The sequence below is a fragment of the Nylanderia fulva genome, unplaced genomic scaffold (assembly GCF_048542155.1).
Source record: "Nylanderia fulva isolate GAGA-0341 unplaced genomic scaffold, ASM4854215v1 Scaffold47, whole genome shotgun sequence".
Classification (NCBI taxonomy): domain Eukaryota; kingdom Metazoa; phylum Arthropoda; class Insecta; order Hymenoptera; family Formicidae; genus Nylanderia; species Nylanderia fulva.
In genome coordinates this window covers 570,416-591,402 of record NW_028190554.1, presented here as the reverse complement: position 1 = coordinate 591,402, position 20,987 = coordinate 570,416, and the positions used below count along the sequence as shown (strand labels likewise).

The 20,987-nt window shown below is 25.6% G+C and overlaps 4 protein-coding genes across 5 annotated transcripts in view; 1 reads left to right on the top strand and 3 right to left on the bottom strand.

Moving 5' to 3' along the window:
• The window catches only part of LOC114937858 (COMM domain-containing protein 4), a 113,595-nt gene that overhangs the window by 80,883 nt on the left and 11,725 nt on the right, over positions 1 to 20,987 (top strand). The gene's annotated exons all lie outside the window — the stretch shown is intronic.
• LOC114934053 (UDP-glucosyltransferase 2-like) lies at positions 330 to 6,347 on the bottom strand. Its single transcript, XM_085486681.1, has 6 exons — positions 6,025 to 6,347; positions 4,246 to 4,476; positions 2,831 to 3,244; positions 1,830 to 2,049; positions 1,257 to 1,479; positions 330 to 741 (listed from the first exon to the last, which is right to left on the bottom strand). Exons 1-6 carry the CDS (start codon positions 6,241 to 6,243, stop codon positions 447 to 449), a joined length of 1,602 nt encoding a protein of 533 aa, XP_085342807.1. The 5' UTR covers positions 6,244 to 6,347; the 3' UTR covers positions 330 to 446.
• Positions 7,023 to 12,984, bottom strand: LOC114937844 (UDP-glucosyltransferase 2-like). The gene is made up of 6 exons (XM_085486680.1): positions 12,704 to 12,984; positions 11,330 to 11,566; positions 9,984 to 10,397; positions 8,988 to 9,207; positions 8,402 to 8,624; positions 7,023 to 7,473 (listed from the first exon to the last, which is right to left on the bottom strand). The coding sequence occupies exons 1-6, from the start codon at positions 12,920 to 12,922 to the stop codon at positions 7,179 to 7,181; spliced, it is 1,608 nt and encodes a 535-aa protein (XP_085342806.1). The 5' UTR covers positions 12,923 to 12,984; the 3' UTR covers positions 7,023 to 7,178.
• Positions 13,202 to 20,116, bottom strand: LOC114937857 (UDP-glycosyltransferase UGT5-like). Of its 2 annotated transcripts, XM_085486679.1 has the most exons (8): positions 20,043 to 20,116; positions 19,285 to 19,514; positions 19,043 to 19,173; positions 18,342 to 18,578; positions 17,390 to 17,803; positions 15,788 to 16,010; positions 14,721 to 14,940; positions 13,202 to 14,463 (listed from the first exon to the last, which is right to left on the bottom strand). In XM_085486679.1, exons 3-8 carry the CDS (start codon positions 19,145 to 19,147, stop codon positions 14,169 to 14,171), a joined length of 1,494 nt encoding a protein of 497 aa, XP_085342805.1. In that variant the 5' UTR covers positions 19,148 to 19,173; positions 19,285 to 19,514; positions 20,043 to 20,116; the 3' UTR covers positions 13,202 to 14,168. The 2 variants fall into 2 exon arrangements, with proteins under 2 accessions (XP_085342805.1, XP_085342804.1); XM_085486678.1 differs by having other exon boundaries at positions 19,043 to 19,514.

Sequence of the window (20,987 nt, the reverse complement as noted above, 5' to 3'; positions counted from 1 at the left end):
CATATATGTAACGAATACTATTATATATAATTTAATAATAACAGAATTACTACTACTATTATTATTATTATTATTATTATTATTATTATTATTATTATTATTATTATTATTAATAATATAAACATTGTGTGTGATTCACAGAAAATATCACGCACTAGACTATTAAAAATATACATAAATTTTATATAAAAATATAAAAAATTTATATGTTTAAATATACAAGTACATATATGTACATATGCAATGAAAAACAAATTATGGGCTATAATAAATGTCTACAAACAGTTTCAATTAATTATCGTTATATAGCACAATTTTTGAGCAACTAATTATTATTTCAAATTGTAGTTTAATATTACATATTATTTATAGTAAAGTACAACAATATATAATTATTATATATTCTTAAATTGATGTGCGACACTTATTATTAATATTTGAATGGATTACATTTGTTTTTTCTTCTCAGATTTAGATTTGCTACATACACGATTACTATAAAAATTAAATATTTTTTTTAATATAAAGAGTATAACCGATAATATTATGATAAGATTAAGTAACAAGAATCCGTAGATATCGATCAAATTCTGTTCCACCCAACTCTGAGATCTAAGTGGAGATGCTAAATTTCCATTTGGATGACGGACGGCATATTCGATCCACCAAACCGCTAAATCTAACGGCGGCACTGGTCGATCCCGATATTCACTGGATAGTTGTTTCATATTTTTTGTATAACTGCACAAAAAATGTTATTGTAATGTTATTAGTGTTAATAACATTATATATATACTTATGATGTATTTTATAACTAATTACAGAACAAAACACTAAAATACACTTAAATAAAAAAAAAATTATATTCTAAAGAAATATTTATTATTATACAGTGAGAAATAAGTTGATAAATTAACTAAACCGTTCAATTGATCAGTACTTTGTTCATTAAACATATAGAAGTATTTAAATTAAATAGAACATATTAAATCTAATATGTACCGTGTTTTAATTTAAATATTCATATATCGTTAATTAACAAAATAATAATTATTGAACAACTTTTTTCTCAGTGTAGTAATATTTTTTTTTATATAGTTAAACTACATTACTTTAAATAATTTTTTTATATTTACTATTTGGATGATAATCATTATAATAAAATATTAGCAAAATATATTTACAAAATATAAATAGATATATAAAATTATTACGAATAAAGCTATTAATACACTGAATATATTTAAATATTATACCTTTCATTGTAAAGTATTTTGTTAAATGCATCTAATACGGACTCCGTGGATAAATCATTATTAATATTCAAACGCACAGCAACACCTTTATGTTCTAATAATGCCACATTGAATTTCTGATCCGCGTAAAATGGCATTCCGATCATTGGTATACCTTTCCAAATAGCTTCCTGCATACTAAGAAGACCACCGTGCGTCCAGATTGCTTTTACATTCTTGTGACCTGAATATAAATATATTACAATAAATTTGGTGAAACAATAATGAAATAATAATTTTAGTTGGTGTTATTAAAAGCAAGTAATTTCTACAATTATAAAACGTACATGTTTCATTTAGAAGAACGCTATCATTTGAAAACTCTATTTGGATTATATGAATTAATGTTTGAATAACTAATAAAAACAAATCAAAATTTAAATATAAAGACATTTAGAAAAAATACATAAAATAATTATGAAAATACCTAATTAATATATTAATTATTATTAAATTACAAAAAGAATATCGAATCGCGTACTTTTTGCGTATCTTCTAATATATTTAAATTTTACTATACATTGTAAAACGTACCCAAAATTTCATTTTGGGGCATCCACTTAACAACCATTATATTTGGTACTTGAAATGGCAAGTCAACATCTAGTTTCCAAAGTACTCGTTGTTTTAGTTTCGATAGAGCTAGTGTAACGATTTTAAGTTTCTCTAGTCCGATAGCTCTCCACTTTACATTTGTTCCCAATGATATTACAACAGCTCCATTTTCTGCACCATCAAGAAATTCACGTATGCTCTGCAATATATTATACAAACAATGAAAACATTTTGATAATATACTATAATATGAATGTACATGTATGTAGATGTCTCATTATGTCAACCAGTCATAAATGTCTAATTCACTCTTGCAAAACAATAAATTATTTCATAATTTTGCAAGGAGGTCAAGGGTTTTATTGTTAAATTTGTTCAATCTAAACATGTCTATCTTTTTTAATGAAGCGATTATGTTAAAATAATTAACTATGAATAAATATAATTAGCATTTACGAATTTAGCGATGTTATGTTTTTTAATTTATAATTCATGATTGAGAAATGCAAATTTGAAAGAGTATTACATGAGAAATTGCTTATTTAGTTGAAGAATTTAAATTTTTAAAATAATATGATATATATATAATTTGTTTGAAATTGACTGTTATTATTATTATCAACCAGTTAGCTCAATTCTAAACGATTAGACTTTTAAAATCTAAAATCTGATTAATTTCATAAGCAACAACAAATAACTATTTTTTATTTGTTTAAAAAATTTAACTATTAATTAGAAAATTTTTTCAGAATGTTTTGTATATACAAAAATATGAATAAAAATATAATTCAAAATTGTATCCAAAGATCAATAGTTAGTATTAAATCAAGATAAAATATTGATTAAAACATTTTACTAAAGTGCTATTTCTTTACTATGTTCAAATTTGGTAGTATTTTTTTCTACTTTTACTAATTCTAAAGTAATCGAACTACTTATAATATTAAATATACATATCAATATATTCATAAATATCTTACATCGGGATATGTTGCGGTTTCCTCGTCAGTAATTTGTTGCGCAGTTTGAGCATGCAATCCTCCAATTTCTATGGCGTTTGGAGGCAATGGAATTCCAGGCTCAAACGCAGAATAAGTATTAAGTAATATGATGGGAATATTTTTTTCTATTTCACTTAACGGTCTAATCTTGTGGCCTATGTATTGCTCAGCAATTCGTTGAGAGTTTGGTATATAATAATAGTATCGGATTAAATCGTCCGCGACATAATAAAGAGCATTCAATGTTCTTTCCCATAGGCTTATGGGTTTTGCAAGATCTTTATACGGATAAGGTCGAACTGTTGGATAACTGGGTCCTCCCATGTGATATTTGTACCAAGGTGCAGGACCAAACGTGCAATACCCCACTACAGGTGGCTTGCCTTTAGCAAACTGAAAACAATTATCTATGTAGAATCATATAAGTACATTTTGTATCTCTTAGAGAGAATTAATTTAAATTATAAAATATTGTACTCTAAAATATGATTTACTTTAATGTCAGTCCATTTTTAATATGTGAATTATGTTTGGAAATAAGTTAAAATTTTCGGAAACAAAAACCTTATTTTTTGTTTAATTTGATTTTAACATGAATTTATTTAAAAACTAAATGGCTAAAATAGACATAATAAATATTATATGTATGAAGCTCTAGGAAAAACAATTGTTACATTTAATTTGAAAATAATAATTTCATTCTATCTGGAAGTCTTTTACATTGGTGAAGATTATAAGTACAGATTGTTAAGAAATGCAGCATAAAGATTTCTTTTTTTAAAAATGTAGAAGTTGATATATTCTAAGAATCATAATTTATATCATTTTAGCTGTTTAATTGATTGTGAATCTTTAAGATCTATCTTTTAGTTATATATTTTTTCATCTTGAGCTATTTTTCTTCTCGTTTTATTTGCTTGTGTCGCCACAAATTACACATATGATACTATAGTATATTGGCTAACAAGTGCGGGAAATCGTAAATCGTCCGAGAGAGCGGAAGTTTGGTGCACGAGGCGAAGCCGAATGCGACAATCCGCACTCTCGGCCGATTTGCGACCCGCACCTGTTGGTCACGATATTTTGTGTGATCGGTGCGTGGAAAGAGAGCCCTTTCTAAAATCCCATCATGTGCGGAAAAGGCGACTGTCCGCGCACCTGTTGCACAAATTAAATATCTTTTATTGATTACATAAATATGTACATATAATTTTAATGTAGTCTTGTAATTGTTACTTTTAGTACCTACATCTATGTACTACATCAACATTCTGCATGAATGTATACATGAATATATGTACATATTTGTGTGTGTAATTGTACATTTATTATTTAAATCATTGTGTACATACAAAAAATATTGTTTGTATTAATAGCTTATTCTTTATACTTACGTCCCACAATCCGTATACAAATTCAGGGAACGAAATATCTTGCACTATAACATCAAATTCAACATTTTTTATCATTTCCAATAGTTCCTTAGCTCCTTTACTTTCTATTAATTTTTCAGAAAAGACTGTCATCCACTCATATGCAAAGTATGTCATATAAAATACTGTATATTTTTCCCACTCAGCTGGATCATATTCGTTCTGTAATTCATCTGTTACATTTTCGAAAACCTGAAAATAATAAATATTTTACGTTATGCAGAAATAAAAAAAGCACGTGATTTTACGAAACATTATTTGAGATAAGGCCGGAATGTTTAAATAACAACATAGATGATTGCTGTGCGCATTTGATGTATGCTTTGATAATATGCAATGCAGATAATCTTTTTTCTTTTCTTTAATAGAATTTTGTGCAACAGATGCGCGGAAAGTCGCCCTTTCCGCACATGATGGAATTTTAGAAAGGACTCCCTTTCCACGCACCGGTCACACAAAATATCGTGACCAACATGTGCGGGCCGCAAATCGGCCAAGAGTGCGAATTGTCGCACTCGGCTTCGCTTCGTGTGCCAAACTTCCGCTCTCTTGGCCGATTTACGATTTCCCGCGCTTGTTAGCCAATATTCAATATACTATTGTCTATTGTAGACCTTTTATAGAATTTTTAATAAAATTTTTATTATAGAATTTTAAATAGAATTTTATCTATTATAGAACATTATATTACATTTTGTTTATATATATATATATATATATATATATATATATATATTTTTACATTACAGACATAGTAACAAAAAAATGGATGCTGCCATTTACTTTATAATAATATATCAGTAAACACAATGAAGTTATATTAGATCACATTCTATATATTACTATTAAATTTTATTTAAAATTAAATACTATGTGAGTATCATTTAAACAGAAAAATAAATTACATTAAATTAAAAACGAAAAAATAGAATTAAAAAATAATTAAAATAAAATTAAATATACATATACTTATATATATATATATATATATGTGTGTGTGTGTGTGTGTGTGTGTGTGTGTATATTTAATTTTATTTTAATTATTTTTTAATTTTATTTTTTCGTTTTTTGTCAAAAATATTATATTAATTTATATATATACCTTACAATAATAAAATTAATCTTTTTATAAAAATAAATAATCTCTTTTATTGAAATTTATTACTAGTAACGCCAAATTATCGCTTATTTCGAGTACTTATCACTTATTTCAAATACTTAAATTACTGTATATCAGTATTTTAAGTACTCGAAATAAGTGTATAATTGGCGTTACTGGTGATAAGTTTCTACAAAGACTTCTTATCAGAATATTCTTTTCAGAATTTTTTATCAAATTATTCTTATCAGAATATTTTATCAGAATATCTTATCAAAATATTTTTGTCGGAAATATCTGATTGGGTATGAAATATCTGATTGGAAATGCTATTTTTTATATGCAACAGCTTTATTATGTAATTTATTTTTCTGTTTAAATGATACTCATATAGTATTTAATTTTAAATAAAATTTAATAGTAATATATAGAATGTGATCTAATATAACTTCATTGTGTTTACTGATATATTATTATAGAGTGAATGGCAGCATCTATTTTTTTGTTACTACGTCTGTGATGTAAAAACTATATAAGCTACTTATAAATTATAAGTTATATAAATTATATAAACTACTTATTTTATGCGCTGAATATTTTATTTAGAATATTTTCAAATTTCATAACAAACATATACTTACGGTGTATGTCAAATTTTGCCCAAGTTTACCTTTGACCTTAGGTTCTTGAATGCTCACTGCATGTACATGATGGCCTTTGCGAAGTAATTCCTTTACTAGATTCATTGTCCAAATATGATGGCTGGGCGACGGAACAGGTTGTATTAGTAAAATCGACAACGAATTCGATACTGTTGCGATACCCATTAAAATACAATAAATATATAAGAATTTTAACATGATTAGAACGAAGTAATAACGCTGTCTTTCTTGCTTATTCTTGCAATCGAAATGTACGACTGAATGCTTGCACTAACTACATACTGATTATGTCACTATCGTTAATTGAAGTGAACGTGTGTGTAGAGAGATCAAGGTTGCCAATGTTGCCGGTTATTGCAGTCTACGTAGATTAAATCAAATACAAGTACTTTATACCACATACATGAGTGTTTTTTCTGAGTAACTTATAGTTATTTGAAGTTTATCAATATTTTTTTTTGGGGGGGGGGGAATCTCATTTTTTCATTCTGATACGAATATTATCGAACTAAAAAGAGATGTAAACAACTTGTATAAATGAAGGCTTTAAATATACTATATAATGTGACGTTTTTCGATTAAAAAAAAATGGTAAACTTCTTCAAAATACTTGTACCATTTATCATTTTTTTAAATATTTTGGAAAAAATGTTTATATTAAAGTTCATGTTGTGCCAAATATACGATACAATTTATCAACAGAAACATTTACTTCTGGTCAAAAGAAAATCGCAAGAGATAAACTATTAAAAGTATACTATATTTTATATATGTAATAAATTTATATCTTCAAATGTACATATATAACGAAAAACAAATTATAGACTCGAAGAATATATCTTTAAACAATTTCAATTTTTTATCGTCATCTACAATTTTTGAGCAATTACTTAAATTATTGCATAATACTATTTTATTTATATTTACAACATATTTATTTTCTTTTCTTAAATTGATTTGCGACATTTACTTATATTAATAATTATCGTTATATAGCACAATTTTTGAGCAACTAATTATTATTTAAAATTATAGCTTAATAATACATATTATTTATAGTTAAGTACAACAATATATAATTATTATATATTTTTAAATTGATGTGCGACATTTATTATTAATATTTGAATGGATTACATTTGTTTCTTTTTCTGAGATTTAGATTTGCTACATACACGATTACTATAAAAATTAAATACCTTTTTTAATATAAAGAGTATAACCGATAATATTATGATAAGATTAAGTAACAAGAATCCGTAGATATCGATTAAATTCTGTTCCACCCAACTCTGAGATCTAAGTGGAGATTCTAAATTTCCATTTGGATGACGGACGGCATATTCGATCCACCAAACCGCTAAATCTAACGGCGGCACTGGTCGATCCCGATATTCACTGGATAGTTGTTTCATATTTTTTGTATAACTGCACAAGGAATTTTATTGTAATGTTATTAGTGTTAATAATTTTATACAAGGTGTCTCATAAGTCAATCGTTCAGGAGGTGAATGGGGACTCAAAAACAAGAAAAAAGTTGATATGAACATTGGTTTGAAAATGCGTTGTTTTCGACCTACTATGCTAAGCGACCACTTAGCTCGGGCTGTACCTTGATAGTACTGGATAGTGCTAAAGCAGCCCGCAAGTTTTATTTGACTTTAATTATGTTATATAATTCATAAAAATCTATTATTTCAACGTTGAACAAAAAATTCGAAAGTAAAGCAATTTTAAATTTTAACGTAAAAATGGCGATAACCCGAAAACAACGTATTTCCGGACCTATGTTCATATCAACTTTTTTTCTTGTTTTTGAGTCCCCATTCATTTCCTGAACGATTGACTTCGACTTACGGAACACCCTGTATATATAATACTTATGGTGTAATTTATAACTAAATGCAGAACAAAATACAAAAATACACTTAAATTTAAAAAATTATATTTTAAAAAAATATTTATTATTGTACACTGAGAAATAAATTGTTAAGTTAACTAAACCGTTCAACTGATCAGTATTTTGTTCATTAAACATATAGAAGTAATGTAAATTAAATACACCATATTAAATTTATTATAACGTGTTTTGATTTAAATATTTATATATCTTCAATTAACAAAATAATAATTAGTTGATTGACTTAAATCAAGTTAACAACTTTTTTTCTCAGTGTAGTAATATTTTTTTTATATAGTTAAACTACATTACTTTAAATAATTTTTTTATATTTACTATTTGGATAATAATCATTATAATAAAATATTAGAAAAATATATTTACAAAATATAAATAGATATATAAAATTATTACGAGTAAAGCTATTAATACACTGAATATATTTAAATATTATACCTTTCATTGTAAAGTATTTTGTTAAATGCATCTAATACGGACTCCGTGGATAAATCATTATTAATATTCAAACGCACAGCAACACCTTTGTGTTCTAATAATGCCACATTGAATTTCTGATCCGCGAAAAACGGCATTCCGATCATTGGTATACCTTTCCAAATAGCTTCCTGCATACTAAGAAGACCACCGTGCGTCCAGATTGCTTTTACATTCTTGTGACCTGAATATAAATATAATACAATAAATTTGGTGAAACAATAATGAAATAATAATTTTAGTTGGTGTTATTAAAAGCAAGTAATTTCTACAATTATAACACGTACATGCTTCATTTAGAAGAACGTTATTATCTGAAAACTCTATTTGGATTATATGAATTCATGTTTGAATAACTAATAAAAACAAATCAAAATTTAAATATAAAAACATTTAGAAAAAATATATAAAATAATTATAAAATAATTGTGAAAATACCTAATTATTATAATAATTATTATTAAATTACAATAAGAATATCGAATCGCGTACTTTTTGCGTATCTTCTAATATATTTAAATTCTACTATACATTGTGTAAAACGTACCCAAGATTTCATTTTGGGGCATCCACTTAACAACCATTATATTTGGTACTTGAAATGGCAAGTCAACATCTAGCTTCCAAAGTACTCGTTGTTTGAGTTTCGATAGAGCTAGTGTAATGATTTTAAGTTTCTCTAGTCCGATAGCTTTCCACTTTACATTTGTTCCCAATGATATTACAACAGCTCCATTTTCTGCACCATCGAGAAATTCACGTATGCTCTGCAATATGTTATACAAACAATAAAAACATTTCGATAATGTACTATAATATGAATATACATGTATGTATATGTCTCATTATGTCAATCAGTCATAAATGTCTAATTCACTCTTGCAAAACAATAAATTATTTCATAATTTTGCAAGGAGATCAAGGGTTCTATGTTAAATTTGTTTAATCTAAATATGTCTATCTTTTTTAATGAAGTGATTATGTTAAAATAATTAACTATGAATAAATATAATTAGCATTTACGAATTTAGCGATGTAATGTATTTTAATGTATAATTCATGATTGCGAAATGCAAATTCGAATAGAATATTACATGAGAAATTGCTTATTTAGTTGAAGAATTTAAATTTTTAAAATAATATGTTATATATATATAATTTGTTTGAAATTGACTGTTATTATTATCAACCAGTTAGCTCAATTCTAAACGATTAGACTTTTAAAATCTAAAATCTGATTAATTTCATAAGCAACAACAAATAACTATTTTTTGTTTAAAAAATTTAACTATTAATTAGAAAATTTTTTCAGAATGTTTTGTATATACAAAAATATGAATAAAAATATAATTCAAAATTGTATGCAAAGATCAATAATTAGTATTAAATCAAGATAAAATATTGATTAAAACATTTTACTAAAGTGCTATTTCTTTACTATGTTCAAATTTGGTAGTATTTTTTTCTACTTTTACTAATTCTAAAATAATCGAACTACTTATAATATTAAATATACATATCAATATATTCATAAATATCTTACATCGGGATATGTTGCGGTTTCCTCGTCAACAATTCGTTGCGCAGTTTGAGCATGCAATCCTCCAATCTCTATGGCGTTTGGAGGCAATGGAATTCCAGGCTCAAACGCAGAATAAGTATTAAGTAATATGATGGGAATATTTTTTTCTATTTCACTTAACGGTCTAATCTTGTGGCCTATGTATTGCTCTGCAATTCGTTGAGAGTTTGGCATATAATAATAGTATCGGATTAAATCGTCCGCGACATAATAAAGAGCATTCAATGTTCTTTCCCATAGGCTTATGGGTTTTGCAAGATCTTTATACGGATAAGGTCGAACTGTTGGATAACTGGGTCCTCCCATGTGATATTTGTACCAAGGTGCAGGACCGAACGTGCAATACCCTACTACAGGTGGCTTGCCTTTAGCAATCTGAAAACAATTATCTATGTAGAATCATATAAGTACATTTTGTATCTCTTAGAGAGAATTAATTTTAATTATAAAATATTGTACTCTAAAATATTATTTACTTTAATGTCAGTCTATTTTTAATTTATGTATGAAATGTATATGTGTATACATTATATATATATATATATATATATATATATATATATATATATATATATATATAATATTCAATATATATATATATATATATTGAAGATTATAGAAAGTTTAATATATATAATATAATAAATATTTCTATATGTGAATTAAGTTTGGAAATAAGTTGAGATTTTCGGAAACAAAAACCTTATTTTTTGTTTAATTTGATTTTAACATGAATTTATTTAAAAACTAAATAGCTAAGATAGACATAATAAGTATTATATGTATAAAGCTATGGGAAAAAGAATTGTTACATTTAACTTAAAGATAATAATTTCATTTTATCTGGAAGCCTTTTACATTGGTGAAGATAATAAGTAGAGATTGTTAAGAAATGCAGAATAAAGATTTCTTTCTTTAAACATGTAGAAATTAATATATTCTAAGAATCATAATTTATATTATAATATTTTAGCTGTTTAATTGATTGTGAATCTTTAAGATCTTTTAGTTATACATTTTTTCTGCTTGAGCCATTTCTTTTCGTTTTATTTGCTTGTGTCGCCACAAATTACACATATGATACTAATTAAATATCTTATATTGATTACATAAATATGTACATATAATTCTAATGTAGTTTTGTAATTGTTACTTTTAGTACATCTATGTACTACATCAACATTCTACATATATATATACATGATTATATGTACATATTTGTGTATGTAATTGTACATTTATTATTCAAATCATTGTGTACATACAAAAAATATTGTTTGTATTAATAGCTTATTTTTTATACTTACGTCCCACAATCCGTATAAAAATTCAGGCATCGAAATGTCGTGCACTATAACATCAAATTCAATATTTTTTATCATTTCCAATAGTTCCTTAGCTCCTTTAGTTTCTATTAATTTTTCAGATGAGACTGTCGCCCACTCATATACAAAGTATGTCATATAAAATACTGTATACTTTTCCCACTCAGCTGGATCATATTCCTTGTCTTCTTGTATTGCATCTAGTATATTTTCGAAAATCTGAAAATAATAAATATTTTACATTGTGCAGAAATAAGAAAAGCACGTGATTTTACGAAACATTATTTGAGATAAGGCCGGCGTGTTTAAATAATAACATAGATGATTGCTGTACGCATTTGACGTATGCTTTGATAATATACAATGCAGATAATCTTCTTTCTTTTCTTTAATAGAATTTTGTTTATTATAGAACTTTTATGGAATTTTTAAAAGAATTTTTTTTATAGAATTTTTAATAGAATGTTGTCTATTATAGAACATTATATTACATTTTGTTTATATTTATATATATAGGTATATGTATATTTAATTTTATTTTAATTATTTTTTAATTTAATTTTTTTGTTTTTTAGTCAAAAATATTATATTAATTTATACTTTACAATAATAAAACTAATCTTTTTATAAAAATAAATAATCTCCTTTATTGAAATTTATCACTAGTAATGCCAAATTATCACTTATTTCGAGTACTTATCACTTATTTCAAATATTTAAATTACTGTATATCAGTATTTTAAGTACTCGAAATAAGTGTATAATTGGCGTTACTGGTGATAAATTTCTACAAAGACTTCTTATCAGAATATTCTTTTTAGAATTTTTTATCAAATTATTCTTATCAGAATATTTTATCAGAATATTTTATCAGAATATTTTTGTCGGAAATATCTGATTGGATATGAAATATCTGAGTGGAAATGAAATGCTATTTTTTATATGCAACAGTTTTAATATGTAATTTATTTTTCTGTTTAAATGATACTCATATAATATTTAATTTTAAATAAAATTTAATAATAATATATAGAATGTGATCTAATATAACTTCATTGTGTTTACTGATATATTATTATAGAGTGAATGGCAGCATCTATTTTTTTGTTTTACCATGTTTGTGATGTTAAAATTATATAAGCTACTTATAAATTATATTAAACTACTTATTGTGTTACTGATATATTATTATAGAGTAAATGGCAGCATCCATTTGTTTGTTACCATGACTGTGATGTAAAAATTATATAAGCTACTTATAAATTATAAGTTATATAAATTATATAAACTACTTATTTTATGCTCTGAATATTTTATTTAGAATATTTTCAAATTTCATAACAAACATATACTTACGGTGTATGTCAAATTCTGCCCAAGTTTACCTTTGACCTTAGGTTCTTGAATGCTAACTGCATGTACATGATGACCTTTGCGAAGTAAGTCCTTTACTAGACTCATTGTCCAAACATGATGGCTGGGCGATGGAACAGGTTGTATTAGTAAAATCGACAACGAATTCGATACTGTTGCGATACCCATTAAAATACAATAAATATATAAGAATTTTAACATGATTAGAACGAAGTAACACTGTCTTTTTTGTTTGTTCTTGCAATCGAAATGTACGACTGAATGCTTACACTAACTACATACTGATTATCTTCGCTATCGTCAATTGAAGTGGACATGTGTGGAGAGAGATCAAGGTTGCCATCGTTGTCGGTTATTGCAGTCTATTATGTAGATTAAATCTTTGGGGCGCGTGCTTGTTCGATATATTTAATGTTTCGCCACTATCGCGGATCGGGAGAGGATATTTTATACGGAATAATAATTTGATATTGCACAGTATATTGTATCTGACTTCTTTTTATTCGAGTCACCAAAAGGCCTAATACAAAATTTCTACTCTCCACCGAGAAAAACCGTGTTACGCAAGTCAAATTCTATCTGCTTCTTTGAGGCCGCGCATTGTCTCGCTTCTCTCGATCATTCCACGACCTTATTTTTATTTTAGGTGATGAAACTATCTATTATTTTGAGGTACTCTTGCTTTTTATTATGTTCGGAAATTGAAATTTACCTTCGTCATGTTAGTCGCTTATTTGTTTATTTATTGTTTTGTGTCACCGGTCGCGATATTCTTAAGACACGTCGCTTGTAATTTAAATTTTATTTTATATATATTTTATGTGCTTGTGGCATTTATCGCCACAAATCAAATACAAGTACTTTATACCACATACATAAGTGCTTTTTCTGAGTTACTTATAGTTACTTGAAGTTTAGTAATATTTTGGAAGGGCTCTCATTTTTTCATTCTAATACGAATATTATCGAAATAAAAAGAGATGTGAAAAACTTGTATAAATGAAAGCTTTAAATATACTTTATAATGTGACGTTTTCAATTTTTAAAAAATGGTAAATTTTTTCAAAATACTTCTCTCATTTATAATTTTTAATATTTTGGAAAAAATGTTTATATTAAAGTTCATGTTGTGCCAAATATACGATACAATTTATCAACAGAAACATTTACTTCTGGTCAAAGGAAAATCGCAAGAGATAAACTATTAAAAGTATACATATATTCTATAAATGTAATAAATTTATATCTTCAAATGTACATATATAACGAAAAACAAATTATAAGCTCGAAGAATGTATCTACAAACAGTTTCAATTTTTTATCGTCATTTACAATTTTTGAGCAATTACTTAAATTATTGCATAATACTATTTTATTTATATTTACAACATATTTATTTTCTTTTCTTAAATTGATTTGCGACACTTACTATTATTAATATAACAGATTACATTTGTTTCTTTTTTTGAGATTTAAATTTGCTACATACACGATTACTGTAAAAATTAAATAATTTTTTTAATATGAAAAGTATAACTGATAATATTATAATAACATTGAGAAACAAAATTGCATAGACATCGATTAGATTCCGTTCTATGAAACTCTGCGATCTAAGCGGAGATCCTAAACTTCCATGTGGATGGCGGGCAGCGTATTCGATCCACCAAATCGCCAAATCTAATGGTGGTACTGGTCGATCTCGGAATTCACTGGATAATCGTTTCATATTTTTTGTATAACTACAACGAAAGACATTTCATTAGTAACATTGTATAAATTTATGGCGTATATTAATTAAATGCCGAGAACAGAGAGAATGGTATAATATATTTAATAAAATATATATTAAATTTAAAAAATATATGTAGTATTCAAAAATATAGTAATAATTATAATAAATATAGAATGCAGACTAAATAACATATACATATAACATTTGCATAAATATATAACAAATTATAAAATTATCAACACCAGGAACGTTAAAATAGCATACCTTTCATTGTAAAGTATTTTTTCAAACGCGTCTAATACTGTTTTTGTAGACAAAGTTTTACAGTCTAAACGAACACCAGCCCCTTTATGTACTAACATTTCCACATTGGGTTTTTGATCCATAAAAAATGGCATTCCAATTACTGGCACACCTTTCCAGATGGCTTCTTGTGTGCTCAAAAGACCACCGTGCGTCCAAATTGCTTTTACATTTTTGTGAGCTACATATAAATATATATTATAATAAGTTTGGTTAAATATTATAAAAAAAATTTAATTTTTTCTACAATTAGAGAACTAAAATTTGATATCGATACAAGCGTTTTGCTAATTATACATTTTTTTATTAAGATAGTATAATTATATAATGAGCGAGTGTTCTGACACAAATTAGTTTCTTATGAAAAATACATAACATTATAATAAAAATTGATGTTATGGTGAAAATATTTCAAAAAAGAGTAATAATTCAACGAATTTGTTCAATATACAAAGAATTAATCGTATTGGATTAATTTCACAAATCTAATTTTTTACTAAGCAATTATAAAAAGAACGATAGAAACAATTATACAGAGACCTACAGAGGGCATGTTCCGATATTATTGCTGGTACTGAAAATATATAATATATACGTAACGTACACTATATTTTTTCAGTACTGGCGGTGTGTATATCGGAACATGTCCGGAGAAGACAGTTTAATTCAAAAAATAATTACATGTACAATATCTATCGTATTATTTTTATAAAAAAATTTAAAAGTAATTTAAATTTTTTTAAATCAATGGTACATTGAAAGCACACAAGCGATTTTTACAATTATAAAACACATTTTACATTGCTCTTTGTAAAAAATCAATAATATCTAGAAACACTAATCGGATTTTATAAATTAATATTACTATAACCATTAATTAAAAACAAATTCAAAATTTAAAAATATAGACATTTAGACGAATATATCTAAAAAATAATGATTAATTATCATTATCATTACAGCATAAATACCAATTCGCGTATTTTTCGTATGTTTTAGTAAATATATACTAAAAATTTGTAACGTACTCAAAATTTCATCTTGTGGCATCCATTTTACAGTCATTATATTATTCGGCATTTGAAATGGCAATTCAACATCCAGCTTCCAAAGTGCTCGTTGTTTAAGTTTTGATAAAGCTTGTATAACGGCCTTAAGTTTATCTAGTCCGATAGCTTTCCAGTTCACATTTGTGCCTAACGATATTACAATAGCTCCATCTTTTGCTCCATCAAGAAATTCACGTATACTCTGCGATATATATATATATATATATGTTTATATATATAAATGTTTTTATTTTTCCATTATATATATATATATATATATATATATATAAATATATATATATATATATATATATATATATATATAAATATATATATATATATATATATATATATATATAATGGAAAACTAAAAACATTTTGATATCAAAATATGCAATCATATTGTATATGAATCATGTAATCAACCATAAATACCGGTACACATATCATCAAAGTTAAAATAAATCTTATGTATAGCTTTCTTATCACTTTGTAAAATGATTAAAATAAATATCTGTGAGAATAGTAATAAATATTAATTAAAGAATAACAAATGGGCAAAGAGCACGCACACGATCTTGGTGTAAAGTTGTAATAAAGTAATAACAGCAATCAATTGTCAAACGTTTTGGTTACTATTTAACCATCTTCAGTGACAAACCTTTAGTCAAAAAAGACTTTTATTCCGTTTGATATGTCGAGATAGATCGTTGTTTTTTTACTGATATCACTACTATTCTAAGGTTTGTCACTGAAGATGGTTAAATAGTAACCGAAACGTTCGACAATTGATTGCTGTTATTACTTTATTACAACTTTACACCAACATCGTGTACGTGCTCTTTGCCTATTTGTTACGCTTTAATTATTATTTACTGAGCCTAACTAGTAAAAAGCGTAGTAATAAATATATTGACATTTACGAATTCAGGGACGTAAGAGTTCTACTTTAATTTATATTAATTCATAATTACAAATTGCAAATTGGAATAGCATTAAATATGAAATATTATTATACATGAAAGATTATTTATCGTGAGAATAATAATAAATATATATATTGGCATTTACAAATTTAGGAACATTAATAATTCTATTTTAACTTATTATATTAATTCATAATTACAAATTGCAAATTGGAATAGTATTAAATGAAATATCATACATATATGACTGATTACTTATTTACTTCAAAATAAAATTTTTAATTTTTAATTAGATTTTTAAATGATATGTTTGAAAGTTATTCATTATTTCTTAATTTGACTATAAATGATCTTTAAAAAGTTTAATTAATTTTGTTGGCAATAATAATTAATGACTTATTTATGAAAAAATCTCGCTTAATTTAAATTAACTTATAATTATTGAATAAATCTTTTTTCATATATAATATTCTTGTATACATATGCACAAAAATATAAATCAAAATTGTATGTATAAATCAATGATAAGTTTTAATTGAAGATAAAATTTCGATCAGTTCTATTTTTTTGTATGTTCAATTTTGCTATTATTTTTACTAATTTTAAAATAATAAAAATTTTGACTGAGGATATGTTACTGATTATAAACTTTTACCTGAGGATATGTTACTGATTCCTCGTCAGCAGTTCGTTGTACGACTTGAGCTTGCAATCCTCCAATTTCTATAGCGTTTGGCGGTAGTGGAATCCCAGGCTCAAATGCAGAATGAGTATTGATTAATACAATGGTCATATTTTTTTCTAGCTCATGTAACGATCTGATTTTATGACCTATGTATTGCTCAGCAATTCGTTGAGAGCCTGGCATGTAATAATATTGTCGAACGAAATCGTCCGCAATATAATAAAAAGTATTCCACATTTTTTGCCATAAACTTTCGGGTTTTGCAATAGCCGCATGTACATATGATCGGACAGTCGGATAATTAGAACCACCGATAAAATTTTTGATATAAGGTGCAGGACCGAACGGAATAAAGCCTACTACAGGTGGTTTGCCTTTAGCAACCTGAAAACTATCTATATGTAGAGTGATTTTTTCGTGTGTTATATAGAAAAACTTAATTCTCTATAAAAATATTTATTAATATTAATCTAATTCTATTCTCAAATTGTAAGCGATTAAATAATTGATAATCAGAGTTTTTTTTCAAATTATGTTTCGGTAAATTAACACAAATTTATTTTTGAAAAATTGCCAAAGCAGATATTATAAAAATTAAAAAATAAAGGAAAAAGATGTGAACAAAATTCTTGTTAAGGAAATTTAATTATAGATTTTTCTGAAAAATTACATTATAAAGATTATATTATAATATGAATGCTGTTTAATTTAGTTTTTAGGAATTTATAATATCTTGAAAGTAGCATTATATAAATACATGAAAGTTATAATTTAATTTGTAATTAATGCTATTATAAGTAATGCATAAATATTTATATCTATCATTATTATTATTACATTTAGATTAATTACATTTAATCATATTTATCTAATTAAAATTACAGTTTATATATACACAGATTAATAGATTGTTTACTCTTACCTCCCATAATGCATACAAGCATTGATATAACGTAACGTCTTGCACTATCACATCAAATTCAACAGTTTTGATCATTTCCATAAGTTCTTTCGCTTCTTTAGTTTCTATCGTTTTTTCGCAAAACGTGTTTCCTATGTTATACAAAAAGTACATCGTATAAATTGTACTAAAGTTTTCCCATTCAGTCGGATTATAATCCTCGGCATTATGCAAATCTTTCATTATATCACTAAAAACCTGAAAAAATCATATAAGTATTTTTTATTATAAAGCATAAAAATGGCAAATGTGATTTTAGGTAACAATATATAAAGCCGGCTGTATACGAATATTACATGGTTGCTGCATTATTTGATGTAAATTTATTAAAGAATATGTAAATAATAATGCAATAATATATAAAAATATGTATAGTGACAGAGCTTTTAACAAGTAGTATTATTTACTGCTTTATTATTATCTTTATTATTACTTTTATTATTATCAGATATTATTTAAATGTATAGTATATGTAGATTGGACGCAGCATTTATGCATTTCTTTTATTACTTGCAACTGACTTAACAATTATAAACCATCAATTTATATTGCACACTGAAAATACTGAAAATAATAATTTTATCTAGAATATCTAAAATATATATTCACAAATTTATAATATAAGTTATCTCTTCTAACATAAATAGAAATTATGTACTTACTGCATAAGTCATATTCTGCGCGAGTTTACCCTTAATTTTAGGTTCATGAATGTCCACTATGTGTACGTGATGACCTTTGCGAAGTAATCCTTTTAATAGACTCATTGTCCAAATATGATGACTGGTTGATGCTGTGGGTTGTACCAGTAAAATTGATAAAGAACTTGACATAGTTGCGAGTCCCATTAAAGTAAAATAAAAAAACAAAAATTGTAACATAGTTAACGAAAAATAATGCAGACGTTTCTTGCTTCACGTGCTTCTTCTCGCAGTCAAGTTGCAAGCTCAAATGTGCTATTTATGATTTGCTTGATTGCTATTACTTCTGCATATATCTATGTCCCCTTCTCTCTTATTCACTCACTTACTCTAGAAATTACTTAGATTGATGAATGGCAAGGTCGTACAAGTTGTTCACGCGTGTTTCAATGGAATATATATACCCAGCAAACATATATAACTATTATGTAATCTAGAAATAACATGCAATATAACATAAGTTATACATTATTAATATTTATGCTACATAATTGTTTTACACAGCATAACAGCAATATAATAAAACATAAATAGTAGGTCAAATAAAGGAGCAAAAATTATTTAGATGTAAGGATAATTAAAAATTATTTATTTATAATATAAATGTAGACATTTCGACTTTACAAGGTCTTCATCAATACAATCACAAAACCGTAAGTATGAAATTATAAAATATAATGAAGAAATTTAAACATAATGTCGCAATCTATGTAAAGACGAACTTTGATTATCATTCGATTTAATTACAACGATTGAAACAACTATTCTTAGATGTCTTATGTTTAAGACCATCTCTCAAATAAATGCACGGAGCCCAAATTCGTCGTTGGACAGCGCGAACAGTCTGCTCCGGCATCTTTGCGAGATGAGTCACATTTTTTTCAATTCTTTTTTTAAAATTGATATGTTAAAAGGATTCTAATGAAGAACACTCGGAAAATATAAATTTGTAATAACTTACATATTGATGTTATGTGTTGGTTGTTGCGACTCAGCAATTCACAGGAATAATGCGTGTCATTCTTATATCATAGTCTGTTTATATAGTCGATAGTGTTGTCAGTAGTTAAAGATTAATTTGTTTTTTAAAAAAGTATGTCAGATAATTCTTCTAAAATGTCAAAATGACAGTAACTTTCAAAAGATTCGATGTCTTTCTTTAAATTTATACTATTTTTATGTTCTTTAAGACACGATATCCTACATTTACATTCGATTTTTTAATATTAGCTGATATTTTTTCGGAGATGGATTCTACATATGAAATTGCAACAAATTTGTTATTTTTATCTTTGTTATCGTGAGGACCCTTTTTATTTTCTTTATCTGTTATATTTAATTTGCTGTCGATAAGATTCTTAATCCTGCGATTTATTTCATTAAAAATAAGAGCATTTATATTATAAATAAATAATTTTTAATTATCCTTACATTTAAATTATTTTTGCTCATTTATTTGGCCTACTATTTATGTTTTATTAATTTTAAATTTTACACGAGTGTCAACTTGTATTTTTATTGTTTTAACAGCAATATAATTGAATGTTACACGTTAAATAACAAATTAGCTACATTAGCATTATTTTAATATTATATATATATTATTGTATATATATATATGTGTGTGTGTGTGTGTGTGTGTGTGTGTGTGTGTATATATATATATATATATATATATATATATATATATATATAAATGGAAAGGAATTTCAAGAATTCTTTTTTTGAAAATTAAATATTATCGTTAAATATAATATATTAAGTGATTCTTTTAAATTAATATTTTTCTAATATTTTAAATTAAATGTGAAAAATTAATATATCAGACAATATTTTATTTTTCAAATTTGTGTGGCATAATTATATTACGTAATCTGATGATACTATAACTCTCGTATTAGCTATC